Source organism: Pantherophis guttatus, chromosome 6 (assembly GCF_059756535.1).
Source record: "Pantherophis guttatus breed Tessera chromosome 6, ASM5975653v1, whole genome shotgun sequence".
Taxonomy (NCBI): domain Eukaryota; kingdom Metazoa; phylum Chordata; class Lepidosauria; order Squamata; family Colubridae; genus Pantherophis; species Pantherophis guttatus.
This window is the reverse complement of record NC_142068.1, coordinates 2,040,001-2,054,997: the sequence shown is the minus strand read 5'-3', so window position 1 is coordinate 2,054,997 and position 14,997 is coordinate 2,040,001. Positions and strand designations below refer to the sequence as shown.

Here is a 14,997-nt window from a genome sequence, read left to right as displayed (position 1 = left end):
TGGGCCTGGCTAGTTTAATGAAAAGAAAAAACTAGGGGAGACATGACTGCATCTTCCAATATCTCAGGGGCTGCCCCAAAGAAGAGGGAGTCAAGCTATTCTCCAAAGCACCTGAAGGCAGGACAAGAAGCAATGGGTGGAAACTCATCAAGGAGAGAAGCAACCTAGAAATAAGGAGAAATTTCCGGACAGTTAGGACAATTAATCAGTGGAACGACTTGCCACCAGAAGTTGTGAATGCTCCAACATTGGAGGTTTTTAAGAAGAGACTGGGCAGCCATTTGTCTGGAATGATATAAGGTTTCCTGTCTGAGCAGGGGGCTGGACTAGAAGGCCTCCAAGGTCCCTTCCACTTCTGTTATTCTGTAATCCCAGAATCAGTGGAACAGCTTGCCTCCAGCCATCACTGGAGGCTTTTAAGAAGAGAGCGGACAACCGTTTGTCTGGAATAGCATAGGGTGTAATATTGAATATTACGCCCTATGCATGAATAAATTGAGTATATTTAATATTACGCCCTATGCCTGAATATATTGAGTATATTTAATATTACACCCTATGCCTGAATATTGTTAATCCCCGCAATTTATTCCATCCGGCCTCATTTTGGGTTCGTTCGGATAGGCCAACTAGTCGCAGCATTTTTATTTTATTTTTAGCCACGCAAACATTCTCCTTTAAAAAACCAATCTGCTTGTTAAAAAATTACCATGCCTTCTGCTCAAGCAGGGGGTTGGACTAGAAGACCTCTAAGGTCCCGTCCAACTCTGTTACTCTGCGTCCTACTTCTAACCTTGGTGACGATGGGGCTGCGAGGGGGCAGTTTTGACATCAAGGATGGCTTGATGTGGAGGAAGAGAGCTGCGATGCGTGCCCGGAAGGCTGATTTCATGGCAGAGGCAGTATTGTCGGCCGCTTCCCATAAGGTGCATCGCTGGGTTTGTTTTCACCATCCCCGGCATGGCACTCAGCCGGGTTGGGCATTTCCAGGAACGTCGGATTCCTCCTTGCCAAGGCTCCCTCCCCCTGGCATTGTTCGCCACGCCAGGTTGCCACCCCAGCCTTGGAATTCTACCAAAGAGCTCATTAAATCTTTATTCGTGTCACACCCTCCGTCCCCCAGAAGAAGGGGAGGATGGCAGAGGTGCCAAGACATCAGGAGGGTTAACGGAGGCCGTAATTATCGATAATGAGCCCTGGGCTGTAATTTGATTTAATTGGAAAGGAAAGGAAGAGGTTGGCTCACCGGCTTCTTGGGATCTGTTCTCTAGAATCACTACTTGGAGTAGCTGTTAGGGACATGAAGGAGGCCTCGATCGACTTGCCTCCGGAGGTTGTGAGGCTCCAACATTGGAAAAGAGAAGCTTCGTAACTCAGGGTGGAACTGTGGGGTCCTTGGTGGTCTCTGAGCTTGGTGGTTTTCTTGCAGATGTTTCATGACCCAACTAGAGCAGGGGTCTCCAACCTTGGCAACTTTAAGCCTGGAGGACTTCAACTTCCCCAGCTGGCTGGGGAATTCTGGGAGTTGAAGTCCTCCAGGCTTAAAGTTGCCAAGGTTGGAGACCCCTGAACTAGAGAACATAATCAGTGTTAGGGGTTTGCAGAGAGGAAGAGGAGGAGAACTTTGGGGTCCTTAGTGCTCTCTGAGCTTGGTAGTTTTCTTGCAGCTTTCATTGCTGCAACATCATCAGTGCTAAAAGGGAGTGGGGTTCACAGTGAAGAGGAAGAGGAAGAGGAGGAGGAAGAGGAGCAGGAAGAAACCGAAAAGGACTGTGAAGTCCTTGATGCTCTCTGAGCTTGATGGTTTTTCTTGCAGACATTTCATGACCCTACTAAGTAACTTCATCAGTGTATTGGTGATGTTACCTAGTTTGGTAATAAACTCAATCAAGAAAACTCAGAGATCACCAAGGACCCTACAACTCATAAACTCATCTGTAGAAGACCCCATCTAAATGTTGTTTGGAAAGAACGCAGTAGAGGTTCCTCACCAAAAGTTCCTCTCAAGCTTCAGCCATTCCTAAAGGTCATGACGACACGTCCGACGTTCACGCTACGTAGAATCCTTTCCCAAGCCTCTTTGAAGGTGTCTCTTTCTCTTTCTTCTCAGGTCAACTCTGGCGGGAAGACGTTGGAAGAGAGGAGATCCAGTTTGGATGCGGAGATCGACTCCTTGACCAGCATCCTTGCAGACCTGGAAAACAGCTCACCTTACAAGCCAAGGAGCCAACAGGTGAGATGCGGGAGACAGGAAGGGGCTGCAAGAGACCTGTGGTCTCCTGTGATGTGCAGAATTGATGCTGCTGAGATGTTCCCAGATCAATATCCATGGAGCTTCTCAATCATCCAAGTTATGGTTGTCCCAAAGGTGCTTTTTCCAAAAAGGCAACTGGACTTCCTTGGAAACGTTTTTTCCTTGGAAACGTTTCGCTTCTCATCCAAGAAATTCCTGAATTATTTTTGCTTTTTCCTTGAAAATATTTCACTTCTGTTCCAAGATGTTTCTGAACTTTCTTCGTGTTTTCCTTGAAAACGTTTCGCTTCTCATCCAAGAAGCTTCTGAACTTTCTTTCTTTTTTTCCTTGAAAAAGTTTCGCTTCTCATCCAAGAAGCTTCTGAACTTTCTTCGTTTTTTTCCTTGAAAAAGTTTCGCTTCTCATCCAAAAAGCTTCTGAACTTCCTTTATTTTTTCCCTTGAAAACGTTTTGCTTCTCATCCAAAAACCTTATTCAGTTCTTTAACTTAGGGCCAGGGTCCCCAACCCCTGAGCCGCAGCCCATGACTGGGCCGCAGCCTGTTTGAAACGGGCCATGGAAGAGATGGAACAAGTGTGTGTGGAGCTTCAGGTGCAAGCACAAGTGTTCTCCTCTCAAGCAACCTCACTGCTTGTGTGAGGGGAGTTTCGCACACGAGCCAAGTGCCTGCCACTCGCGTGAGTTGAGCATCATATGCAAGGGCAAGCATCGCGACCGCAAGCAAATGGAGCGTGCAAAGCTCCATTTGCACGAATGGAGGGAACACGTGCTTGCTACTCGCACAAATGCAGCTGTGCACGTGGGTGTGGTTTGCCACTTACACGCCCCCTCGACTCTGCCAGGCCAGGTGGCCAAGCCAGAAAGACTGGGGACCTCTGATTTAGGATCCCCAACTCCAGGCCGTGGACTGTTCCCGGGCCATGGCTCATTGGGAACTGGGCCACTGCAGCAGTGTGCAAGCGTGCAAATCTTCATTTGTCCTAGGCCCAGGATTCTTCAATATCTTCATAAACAACTTAGATCAACATAATGGGCTATCAACATAATGATTTTAAATTGGGGTATTTTAAATTTTTGGGGTTTTAAACTGGCCAAATCTATTTAATTATTTTAATTTTTAATCATTGTTGTGTCTTGTGTTTTTAAATTGGCTGTACACCACCCTGAGTCCTTCGGGAGAAGGGCGGTATAGAAATAACATTATTATTATTATTAATTATTATTATTATTAGATCAGGGAATAGAAGGGGAACTTCACAAATTTGCAGATGATACTAAGCTGGCAGGAATAGCCAACACCCCAGAAGATAGGCTCAAGAGCCAGATGGATCTTGACAGACTCGAACCCTGGGCCCTATCTAATAAAATGAAATTCAGTGTAGAGAAAAGTAAAGTCTTACACTTAGGCAAGAGAAACCAAAAGGACACATATAGACTGGGGGAAACCAGGCTTAATAGCAGGAACTGTGAGAGGGATCTTGGAGTCTTAGTGGACAACCAGCTAAATAGGAGCCAGCTGTGTGCAGCGGCAGCCAAAAAAGCCAATGCAATCCTAAATTGCATTAACAGAGGGACACAATCAAGATCAAGTGAGGTACTAATACCACCCTATAAAGCCTAGTAAGGCCACACCTAGAGTACTGCATCCAGTTTCGGTCACCACACTATAAAAAAAGATGCTGAGACTCTAGAAAGAGTGCAGAGAAGAGCAACCAGGATGATGAGGGGACCGGAGGCTAAAACATACAATGAACGGTTGCAGGAACTGGGCATGGCTAGTCTAGGGAAGAGAAGGACCAGGGGAGACAGGATAGCAGTCATTAACCTTTTAATTAAAAATTAATTACAAAATGAAGTAATGTAGTCTGTCAACTTTTTCTTCCTGCTGCCTCTCTTATTATTATTTTCTCTTTGATTCATTGATCGATCGGGAAAGATTTATCCATTGGCGTCGGCTTCCTGGCAGCATTGAAAACGAGGTGTCGGCTACCAATTTTTCCAACCGGCGTATGTAGTCGAGGCTTTCAAAATCATTGTTCTCCTCCTGCAGCGACTATATTAAAGAATTACTGGCTTAAGGAGAAGAAACCAAGGTTCATTTGCTCCTTCTTGAGATGTGAGAGGTTATAACGGATCCTGGCTTACCTGCTTAGAGAAGGAAGGAAGGAAGGAAGGAGAGGAACATTTCAAATAATTGCCAACTGGTAGCCGGTGGCGTCTCAAGCAGAGAAGGAATTTGCAGATTTGGGGTGATTTTGCAAGTGTGAGATGTCAAATCTCTTCCCTGCTGTTCCTTTCTTCCTTGTTACTTTACTTTATTTTATTTTATTGCTTTCAGCCGGTAACAGGGTCCTAAAATGTTGGGCAAGGGATCCATCGCTCAGGCGTAGAAGAGTTTGAGCAATTTGTTGGGCCTTGGCGAGCAACAAATTCTTTATCGAGAAAGAGAGCAGAGGCTGTTAGAAAGAGTGCAGAGAAGAACTGCAGAGGGGGATCAGCGGTCTGGAGGCTAAACTATATGATGAAAGTCCCAAAGTTGCTTTTTCTTTCAAGAGGCAATTGGACTTTCTGGTTTTTCCTTTTGAAGAGGTTTCGCTTCCCATCCAAGGAGCTTCTTCAGTTCTGATTAAATGGAGAATGGAAGGATTGATACTCCTTGCAGACAGCTGGTCATTTGCATCCTTTTAGAGGATCGTTGAGGCCACTTGGAGGTTTATCTGGGTCACTTCAGTGGTGCAAATGGGGGTGGAGCCTCAGCGAAATCACCTATTTCCAGCGTACAACACGGTCCTTTCAGCAGTCTCAAGAAGGCTCCAGCCCCATTTGCACCACTCAGGTGACCTTGAGGACACAGACAGACCTCCAAGTGGCCTCAGTGAATCTCTAAAAAGGATGCAAATGACCAGCTGTCTGCAAGGAGTATCAATCCTTCCATTCCTCACCATTCAGTCAGAGCTGGAGAAGCTTCTGGCATGGAAAGCGAAACGTCTTCAAAAGAAAAACCAGAAAATCCAGTTGCCTCTTGGGAAAAAAAACACCTTTTGGACAATCAGGACCTGGATGATGGAGAATCTCCATAGACCAGTGTTTCTCAACCTTGGAAGCTTGAAGATGGGTGGACTTCAACTCCCAGAATCCCCCAGCCAGCGCTGCTGGCTGGGGGATTCTGGGAGTTGAAGTCCACCCATCTTCAAGCTACCAAGGTTGAGAAACACTGCCGTAGACATTTAGCTGTATGATGAATGGTTGAGGGAACTGGTAATGTCGAACGAAGAGAAGGGCTCGGGGTGACATGATTGCTCCCACTTTGGGATCGGCTTAAGATCGTGAGAGGGATCTTGACTGAGTTGAATACTGGTTAATGGTTAGAGTGCGGCATTGCAGGCTAACTCTGCATTCCCGCAGGCAGGAGTTCGATCCTGACCGGCTCGAGGTTGACTCGGCCTTCCGTCTTTCCGAGGTCGCTAAAATGAGGGCCCAGATTGTTGGGGGCAACAGGCTGGCTCTGTAAAACGCTTAGAGAGGGCTGAAAAGCACTGTGAAGCGGTATATAAATCCAAGTGCTAATGCTTGGGAAGGAAGGGAGGGAGGGAGGGAGATAGGAAAAGGAAGGAAGGAAATTAGAATGAGAGGAAGGAAAGAAGGAGGGGAAGGAAGGAAGGAAGGAAGGAAGGAAAGAAAGAAAGAGAAAGAAAGAAAGAAAGAAAGAAAGAAAGAAAGAAAGAAAGAAAGAAAGAAAGAAAGAATGAATGAATGCCGGGTGTGATAAGGAAGGAAGGAGGAGGGAGGGAGGGAAAGGGAAAGGAAAGAAAGGGAGAAAGAGAAAAAGGAAAGAAAGAAAAGAAAGAAGGAATGGAGAAAGGGAGAAAAAAGGAAGGGAGGGAGGGAGGGAGGGGATTATAAAGTACTGTGAAGCAGTTATTTTTTTTCTTTCTGCCTGCCTGCCTGCCTTCCTTCCTTCCTTCCTTCCTTCCTTCCTTCCTTCCTTCGTTCCTTCCTTGGTGGCACAATGGTTAGAATGCAGTATTGCAGGCTGACTCTGCCCACAGCCAGGAGTTCAATCCTGATAGACTCAAGGTTGACTCAGCCTTCCGTCTTTCTGAGGTTGCTAAAAAGAGGACTCAGATTGTTGGGGGCAAGAGGCTGTAAAATGCTTATAGGGCAGTACAAGACAGGGCTTTACAACAGAAATGTGGGGCTCCCTTGTGGTCGTAAATCGAGGACTACCTGTATATGATTCAGGATATGCTGCTAATCCTGAAACTGGGTTGGTTCCCAATTTAAGGCCATAAAATGGAGCCAAACTCACTTAACAACTGTCTTGCTTAGCAACGGAAATGTTGGGCTCAATTGTGCCCTTAAGTCGAGAACTTTCCGTACTTTTTCGATAGGTGTTGTTTGTTTTATCTTTCTCATCCTCCCCTCCCTTTGAACGAGGTGTTCTGTTACTCCTCAGCACAGCTAGTCCTCGGCTTACGACCATGACGGAGGCCAAAATTCCATTAAGAGGGACGTTCTTTAAGTGGGTTTGGCCCCATTTCACAACCTTCCTTGCCACTGTTAAGCGAATCACTGAGGTTGTTAAGTGAGTAACACCGTTGTTAAGCGAATCTGGCTTCCCCTTTGACTTGGCTCATCAGAAGGTCGCAAAAGGGGACCACGTGACCCCAAGAAACTGCGACCATCATAAATATGAGTCATTTGGGACTCTCTCCATACTCCCCTCCCGAAATTTCAATTTTGGGGTGAGCCAAGCCACCGATAATAATTTCAACCGTATTAGAACATATAGACAGGTAATCCTCGATTTACGACCACAGTTGACCCCAAAATTTCTGTTGCTAAGGGAGACTGTTTGCTCAGTGTGTTTTACCCCATTTTATGACCTTTCTTGCGTCAGATGTTAAATGAATCACTGCAGTTGATTTTTTTTTTTTAATTTGATTTATATGCCGCCCTTCTCCGGAGACTCAGGGCAGCTTACAATGCGTTAAGCAATAGCCTTCATCCTTTTGTATATTTATACAAAGTCAGCTTATTGCCCCCACAAACTGGGTCCTCAATTTACCTACCTTAGAAAGGATGGAGGGCTGAGTCAACCTTGAGCCTGGCGAGATTCGAACTTGCAGTAATTGCAGGCAGCTGGTCTTAATAACAGCACTGTTAATAACAGTGCTTTAGTCTGCTGCACGACCAGGCTATTAAGTTAATAGCCTGGTCGTTAAGTGAGCCCGGCTTCCGCATCGACGTTGCTCATCAGAAGGTCGCAAAAAGGGGGAGCACGTGATCCCGGGACACGTCATAAATACGAGTCAGTTGCCAAGTGTCTCAGTTTTGATCCCCTGTGACCACGGGGGACGCTGAGTGCGAAAAATGGCCACGACAAGTCACATTTTTTCGGTGCCCGTGGAAACTTTGAACCGTCGTCTTACAAGAACTGTCGTAAATCGAGGACTGCCTGCAATCCATGAAAAGCGGGGTCCCCGTAGCCAAAACGCCCAGCAAACGTTAATAACACGGTAGTTTTCTCCTGTGTAATTCGGGGAAGAAATTGAGGCTAGCATTATTTGCGTGGCAGGAATTTTTAGCTGGTTGAGGGGGGGGGGGGAGACTGAAGGGGCAGCAGGCGTCTCGTTGCAGCCGGAGCGATGCACAAAAGCACAACGCTTCTCCTTTTTGGCAACGCGGCCACTGGAGCCGCTGCCGGGAATCGGTTAGCAAAACAAGCAAAGAATGAAAAAACATTCCGGGCATTTGCAAAAAACACCGTTTCCTTGGCAAGAGTTCTGCGTGACTTGTTGATGCTGTTGGTTGGTTGGTTTGTCGTGTCCTGAAAACCTTTCTCTGTTTGAGGAGTCTGCCATTCAGAATTAAACAGAATCAGAGTAACACAAACAGAGAGCTGGAAGGGACCTTGGAGGTCTTCTAGTCCAGCCCCCTGCTTAGGCAGGAAACCCTACACCACTTCAGACAAATAGAAGACCTCTCAGATCTCTTACAGCCTTAGGAGTCTACGATTCTACAAGGGGGGGAGGGAGGAAGGAAAAAAGGGAAGAAGGAAGGAAGGAAGGAAGAAGGAAGAAGGAAAGAGGAAGGAAGGAAGGAAGGAAGTAAAGAAGAAGGAAGGAAGGAAGGAATAACAGAGTTGGAAGGGACTTTGAAGGTCTTCTAGTCCAGCTCCCTGCTCAAGCAGGAGACCCAGCCTAGACCATTTCAGACAAGTGGCTGTCTCTTCTTTTAAAAAAAAAAATGAAGGGAGGGAGGAAGGGAGGAAAGAAGGAAGGGAGGAAGGAAAGACGAAGGAAGGAAGGTAGGAAAGAAGGAAGGAAGGAAGGAAAGAAGGAAGGAAAGAAGGAAGGAAAGACGGAAGGAAGGAAGGAAAGAAGAAGGAAGGAAGGTAGGAAGGAAGGAAGGAAAGAAGGAAGGAAAGAAGAAGGAAGGAAGGAAGGAAGGAAGGAAGGAAGGAAGGAAGGAAGGAAGGAAGGAAGGAAGGAAGGAAGGAATAGCAGAGTTGGAAGGGACTTTGGAGGTCTTCTAGTCCAGCTCCCTGCTCAAGCAGGAGACCCTGGCCTAGACCATTTCAGACAACTGACTGTCTCTTCTTTAAACACTTTTTAAGGAAGGGAGGAAGGAAGGGGAAGGAAGGGAGGAAAGAAGGAATAAGAGAGCCGGAAGGGACCTTGGAGGTCTTCTAGTCCAGCCCCATGCTCAAGCAGGAGACCCTAGACCATTGCAGACAGGTGGCCACCCAGTCTCTTCTTAAACACCTCCAGTGATGAAGCATCCACAACTTCTGGTGGCGAGCAGTTCCACTGATTAATTGTTCTAACTGTCAGGAAATTTCTCCTTAGTTTTAAGTTGCTTCTCTCCTGGATTAGTTTCCACCCATTGCTTCTCGTTCTGCCCTCAGGAGCTTTGGAGGATAGGTTGACCTTATTATGCTTAGCCTGCTTTAATCTGAGTTACTTGGAATAACAGAGTTGGAAGGCACCTTGGAGGTCTTCTAGTCTGACCCCCTGGAGACCTCATACCATTCGGGACAAATGCCTGTCCAATCTCTTCTTAAATGCCTCCAGTGTTGAAGCACCCACAACTTCTGGTGGCAAGCTGTTCCACTGGTTAATTGTCCTCACTGATAGGAAGTTTCTCCTTAATTCCAGGCTGCTTCTCTCCTTGGATGAGTTTCGATCTGTTATTTCTTGTCCTGCCTTCTTTGTTGCTTTGGAGAATAGATGAACCCCCTCTTCTTTGGGGCAGCCCCTCAAATATTAGAAGATGTTATCGGGTCTCCCTTGGTCCTTCTCTTCCCTAGATTAGCCATGCCCAGTTCCTGCAACCGTTCTTCCTATGTTTTATCCTCTGGTCCCCTAATCATCTTCGTTGCTCTTCTCTGCACTCTTTCCAGACTCTCAGCATCTTGGTTCAAACTCTTGATTCACGCTGTAGCTTGGATGTCAGCTGTTTGTGGGAATGCAGCCACTGGTGTTGAAAAACTGCTGCTCCACGTTAAACCTAGGTCCCCACTTTACAAGGAGTCCTTGACCTACAAGAGTTCTGGAACGTGGATTTAATTAGAGCGAAATGGAGGAAGCCGTTAGGAAAGAATTCCCGTCGATTTGCTCGGTGTGAAACCCGAGCTATATTTATAGCAAACTCCAGGCTGAATTCTCATCACTCTTTCATTCCCAATGGGATGCAACAGCTAGAACAGGAGTCTCCAACCTTGGCAACTTTAAGACTTGGGGACTTCAACTCCCAGAGTTCCTCAGCCAGCAAAGCTGGCTGAGGAACTCTGGGAGTTGAAGTCCCCAAGTCTTAAAGTTGCCAAGGTTGGAGACTCCTGGGAGTTAAAGTCCCCAAGTCTTAAAAGTTGCCAAGATTGGAGACTTAAAGTTGCCAAAGTTAGAGACCCCTGAGCTAGGAGCTTCCCTGATTTGCCAGGATGTGCTGTTTCCATCAATACAGGTAGATGTGATTTACAACAATTTGTTTAGTGACCATTCGTGAAAAATATGACTTGGGGTTCGTTTTTCACACTTACGACAGCTCCAGCATCCCCGTGGAGACGGGATGCGAATTGGGATGCTTGACGCAACTCGTCTTTACCACGGTCTCGCAGTGCCCCTAGGTCACGGGATCCGTTCTGGCGACCTTCCCACAAGCAGAGTCCAATGGGGGAAGCTGGGATTCGCTTAACGACGGTGCTACTAACATAACCGCTGTAGTGGTTTCACCGAACGACGGTGGCAAGAAAGGGCTTTTAAACGGGGCAGAAGAACTCATTTCACAGTGGGGGGGCGGGGGGGACGGGGCCAAAATGTGAGATCCAGTCTGAATATCTGGCTGACTGTGCATCAAACTGTAATAATAAGAAAAAGGAAGTTGGTTGCCATGCCAACCTCGATCGGAGCTCTGGAAGCAATACCGAAACGGCTTCTTTGATATCTGGAAATATTAAATTTATTAGAACTGAACACCCTAATTTTTAAAAAAATCAATGCCCTGCTTAGAATTGCTTATATTCTTCGATAATCCCTTAAATAATTCTATGGTTTTTTCTTAGGAATTTGCGTTATGAAGTTTTCACCACTTTTAGATGGAAAATCCAACAGTAGATTGCAGGTAGTCCTCGAGTTACGACCACGATGGTACGGGTAGTTCTCGAGTTACGACCACCGTTGAGGCCCAAAATTTCCATTGCTAAGGGAGACAGTTGTTAAGTGAATTTGGCCCCATTTTACGACCTTTCTCGCCTCAATTGTTAAGTGAATCACTGCAGCTGTTAAATTAGTTACACAGTCGCTAAGTGGCTTTCCCCATTGAATTGCTTGTCAGACGGTCACAAAAGTGGATCACGTGACCCCCCCCCCGGGACATTGCAACCGTCATAAGTACATGCCAGTTGCCAAAGCCTCTGAATTTGGATCACATGACCAGGGGGATGCTGCAACAGTCGTAAGTGTGAAAAAAGTCACTTTTTTCCCATGCGGTTGTAACTTTGAACGGTCACTAAACAAACGGATGTTGTAAGTCCAGGACTTCCTATATTAAGTTTCCACCCCTCTTAGGTTGCCAATTCCAACTGGAGATTGCTCACAGATTATATAAGGCAGAGGTCTTCAAACTTGGCCACTTTAAGACTTGTGGACTTCAACTCCCAGAATTCTCTAGCCAGCAAAGCTCCCAGAATTCTCAACTCCCAGAATTCTCCCAGAGAATTCTGGGAGTTGAAGTCCACAAGTCTTAAAGCAGCCAAGTTTGAAGACCTCTGATATAAGGTATTAAACGTATATTACACCTGACTCTCAACGACTCCAGGCAGCTCCCCACAATCCAATAAAAGCAACAACAACACAACAAAAGCTAAAGCTATAATACGACGGTTGATTGAATTGAACTGAACTTAAATCCTTTATTTGGCCAAGTGTGAATAGACACCCAAGAAATTTGTCTCTGGCGCGTGATGCTCTCAGTGTACCCCCATGCAAAGCTAAAGAATAACGTTGCAACAATAGAAAAACAGAACAATAATGGAGTAGACATAATAGAAAAACAAGACAATAACAGAGTATAGATAGTATGTACAATAGCGAGGATGAGATTTGAATTCGGAGCTTGTGAACATCTGAGTCAGAATCCACTTCAAAAACCTCTTGCAAAAAACAAAACCACTCCAGCTTTTGAGATCGTTCCACGGACCTGTGGCTTATGCCGAGCGCATACAATGCAGCTGCCTTTTGGGATCTGCTGTGCATATGCGCCGCAAATCGTATTCCTAACCGAGAGAGAGAGAGAGTGGGATTAAATAAAATTGTGCCACGCACACCCGCCCGCTCCGATTCCCCGCACGCATTAAAGGTCCCTTTTGGGTTGTAAATTAAGCATTGTCGCAATGCTTGTTTATTTTTATTTCTTTATTTAGTTTTTTACTTCTGCGTTCCCCCGGGAAGGGATGCGGCAACTCAGGCGTCGCCGTGCAGGAATTCCACCCAGGAATCTTGGATTTGCAATCCCGTCCGTTGGGAGAAAAATCTCAGCGAGCGATGATGCAGGGAAGGGATGGCTGATTTATTCCTAGTTTTTTTTTCTGCTTTTCACGCATCCCCGCCTGCATCCCTTCGTGCAGAAGGCACGGTCCTTTTCTTTGGGGAGTGTGTGTGTGTGTGTGGGGGGGGGGACAGGATGGGAGAAGCAAAAAAAAATCTTCATTAAGGGGGGTTGTATCGGTGGCAGGGAAGAATCAGGTTCCCTTGGCAACCTTGCAGACGGGGAGGATCCTCGCCACCGATGTTGTGATGTTGTCGTACCTTTTGTTTTGGGTCTGATGAAATTTAGCCGGCCCCGTGACGTCGGTCGTGGATGCGGGGAAGCTGACGTGTGTGTGGGGGGGGGGGTCCCAGGGGAGCCTTGTATGTATGTTGACTCACAAAATTCAGCCATCCATCCTGTGTTGTGTTGTGGACACGGGGGGGAGGGAGGAGGGGGGGGTTGAAATGAGCTGTAGCAGTTGTATAACAGGTGCGGAAGGTGGGAGGAGATTTTGATTATTTATTTATGTATCTGGATCCCACCTTTATTCAACTAATAAAAGGCGGGATACAGGCAATATTTGCATTTGAGTTGCAAATAACTCAAGGCAGCGGACTTGTTGAATGCATGGGCCTCCTCCCAGCAACGACCCTGTGAGGTTGGGAGAGAGAGAGAGAAGTATTGGCCCAAAGTCACCCAGCTGACTTTCATTCCTAAGGCAGGACTAGAACTCACCGTCTCCTGGTGATTGGCCCAAAGGAACCCAGCTGGCTTTCATTCCTAAGGCGGGACTAGAACTCACCGTCTCCTGGTGATTGGCCCAAAGGAACCCAGCTGGCTTTCATTCCTAAGGCGGGACTAGAACTCACCGTCTCCTGGTGATTGGCCCAAAGTAACCCAGCTGGCTTTCATTCCTAAGGCGGGACTAGAACTCACCGTCTCCTGGTGATTGGCCCAAAGTAACCCAGCTGACTTTCATTCCTAAGGCGGGACTAGAACTCACCGTCTCCTGGTGATTGGCCCAAAGGAACCCAGCTGGCTTTCATTCCTAAGGCGGGACTAGAACTCACCGTCTCCTGGTGATTGGCCCAAAGGAACCCAGCTGGCTTTCATTCCTAAGGCGGGACTAGAACTCACCGTCTCCTGGTGATTGGCCCAAAGTAACCCAGCTGGCTTTCATTCCTAAGGCGGGACTAGAACTCACCGTCTCCTGGTGATTGGCCCAAAGTAACCCAGCTGACTTTCATTCCTAAGGCGGGACTAGAACTCACCGTCTCCTGGTGATTGGCCCAAAGGAACCCAGCTGGCTTTCATTCCTAAGGCGGGACTAGAACTCACCGTCTCCTGGTGATTGGCCCAAAGTAACCCAGCTGACTTTCATTCCTAAGGTGGGACTAGAACTCACCGTCTCCTGGTGATTGGCCCAAAGTCACCCAGCTGACTTGCATTCCTAAGGCGGGACTAGAACTCACCATCTTCTGGTGATTGGCTCAAAGGAACCCAGCTGACTTTCATTCCTAAGGCGGGACTAGAACTCACCGTCTCCTGGTGATTGGCCCAAAGTAACCCAGCTGACTTTCATTCCTAAGGCGGGACTAGAACTCACCGTCTCCTGGTGATTGGCCCAAAGGAACCCAGCTGATTTTAATTCCTAAGGCGGGACTAGTACTCACCGTCTCCTGGTGATTGGCTCAAAAGAACCCAGCTGACTTGCATTCCTAAGGCGGGACTAGAACTCACCGTCTCCTGGTGATTGGCCCAAAGACACTCAGCTGTCTTTTGTGCCTCTGGTGAGACTAGAATTCACCATCTCCTGGTTTCTAGGCCAGCACCTTAACTACTACCCCAAACTGGCACCAAAGCCTATATAGCAACCCCAAGTGTTCTCCCATCCAACTACTAACCAAGCCTAACCCTGCTTAGCTTCCAAGATCAGACAAAATCGGGCACAATCAGGGTAGCACGTCCATTTTGATGCCATCAATCTTAGAAATAGACTCCTATGGTTGTAGGGGCCTTTTTTTCCCTGCACAATAATGTTGCGTAAATTGAGACATACATCTCGGCTGTTCTCATGCCATGAACTTCAGTTGATCTTGGCTTGGAGGGATCTATAAAATTCGTTCAAACTCCGTGCAAAGCTTGGGAGGCGTTAACCTGGGTTAGATGATCGGCAGGATGGATGAACCCAGTCGGTGAGGTTAGTTCATGGTGCCTTGCATTGTGTGGACCCTGAACCCGGGTTAATTTTGCAACTGCCTGTTGTATGAATGCAGACCAGGTATCTGAGTGTTTTCCTTGAAAAGTGTTGTGGTCCGCCAGCAGAGGCTGGTCAGAGGCAGGGATGGGGCCAGGGCCATCCGGGAGTGATGTGCAGACTCCGGAGCCTCCAGAGGCTGACAGCAGAGAGGCAGAGGAACAGGAGGAGCCTGTTCCTAGTGCACGCATGAGAAGAGCTGCCAGAAGGCAGGAGCAGCTAAAGCAGAGAGGACGACTCAGGAGTAAGGCCAGGAGATGATTGGCCCCTCCCAGAAGGCTTAAAAGTCCAGCAACGGGTCTTGGCCTCTTTGTCGGAAAACAACGTTGATCGTCTTGCTGCATTTATTTCTTGTCGGCGTCTTCTGCTTTTGAACTTTTGCCAAGAGAAGCCTTTGGCAGTTTGCCTAATTATACCAAGGTTGGTGATTAGACTGAAGAATTTGTGTTATGAAGA

General features: G+C 47.1%; 1 protein-coding gene across 4 annotated transcripts in view; it reads left to right on the top strand.

Annotated features, from left to right (window-relative positions):
* Window positions 1–14,997, top strand: part of LPP (LIM domain containing preferred translocation partner in lipoma) — a 211,053-nt gene that overhangs the window by 114,425 nt on the left and 81,631 nt on the right. For all 4 annotated transcript variants that reach the window (XM_087872385.1, XM_087872387.1, XM_087872386.1 and 1 more), the window contains one exon: window positions 2,111–2,233. In XM_087872385.1, coding sequence (XP_087728511.1) covers window positions 2,111–2,233 — 123 coding nt within the window. The remainder of the gene's footprint in view (window positions 1–2,110; window positions 2,234–14,997) is intronic.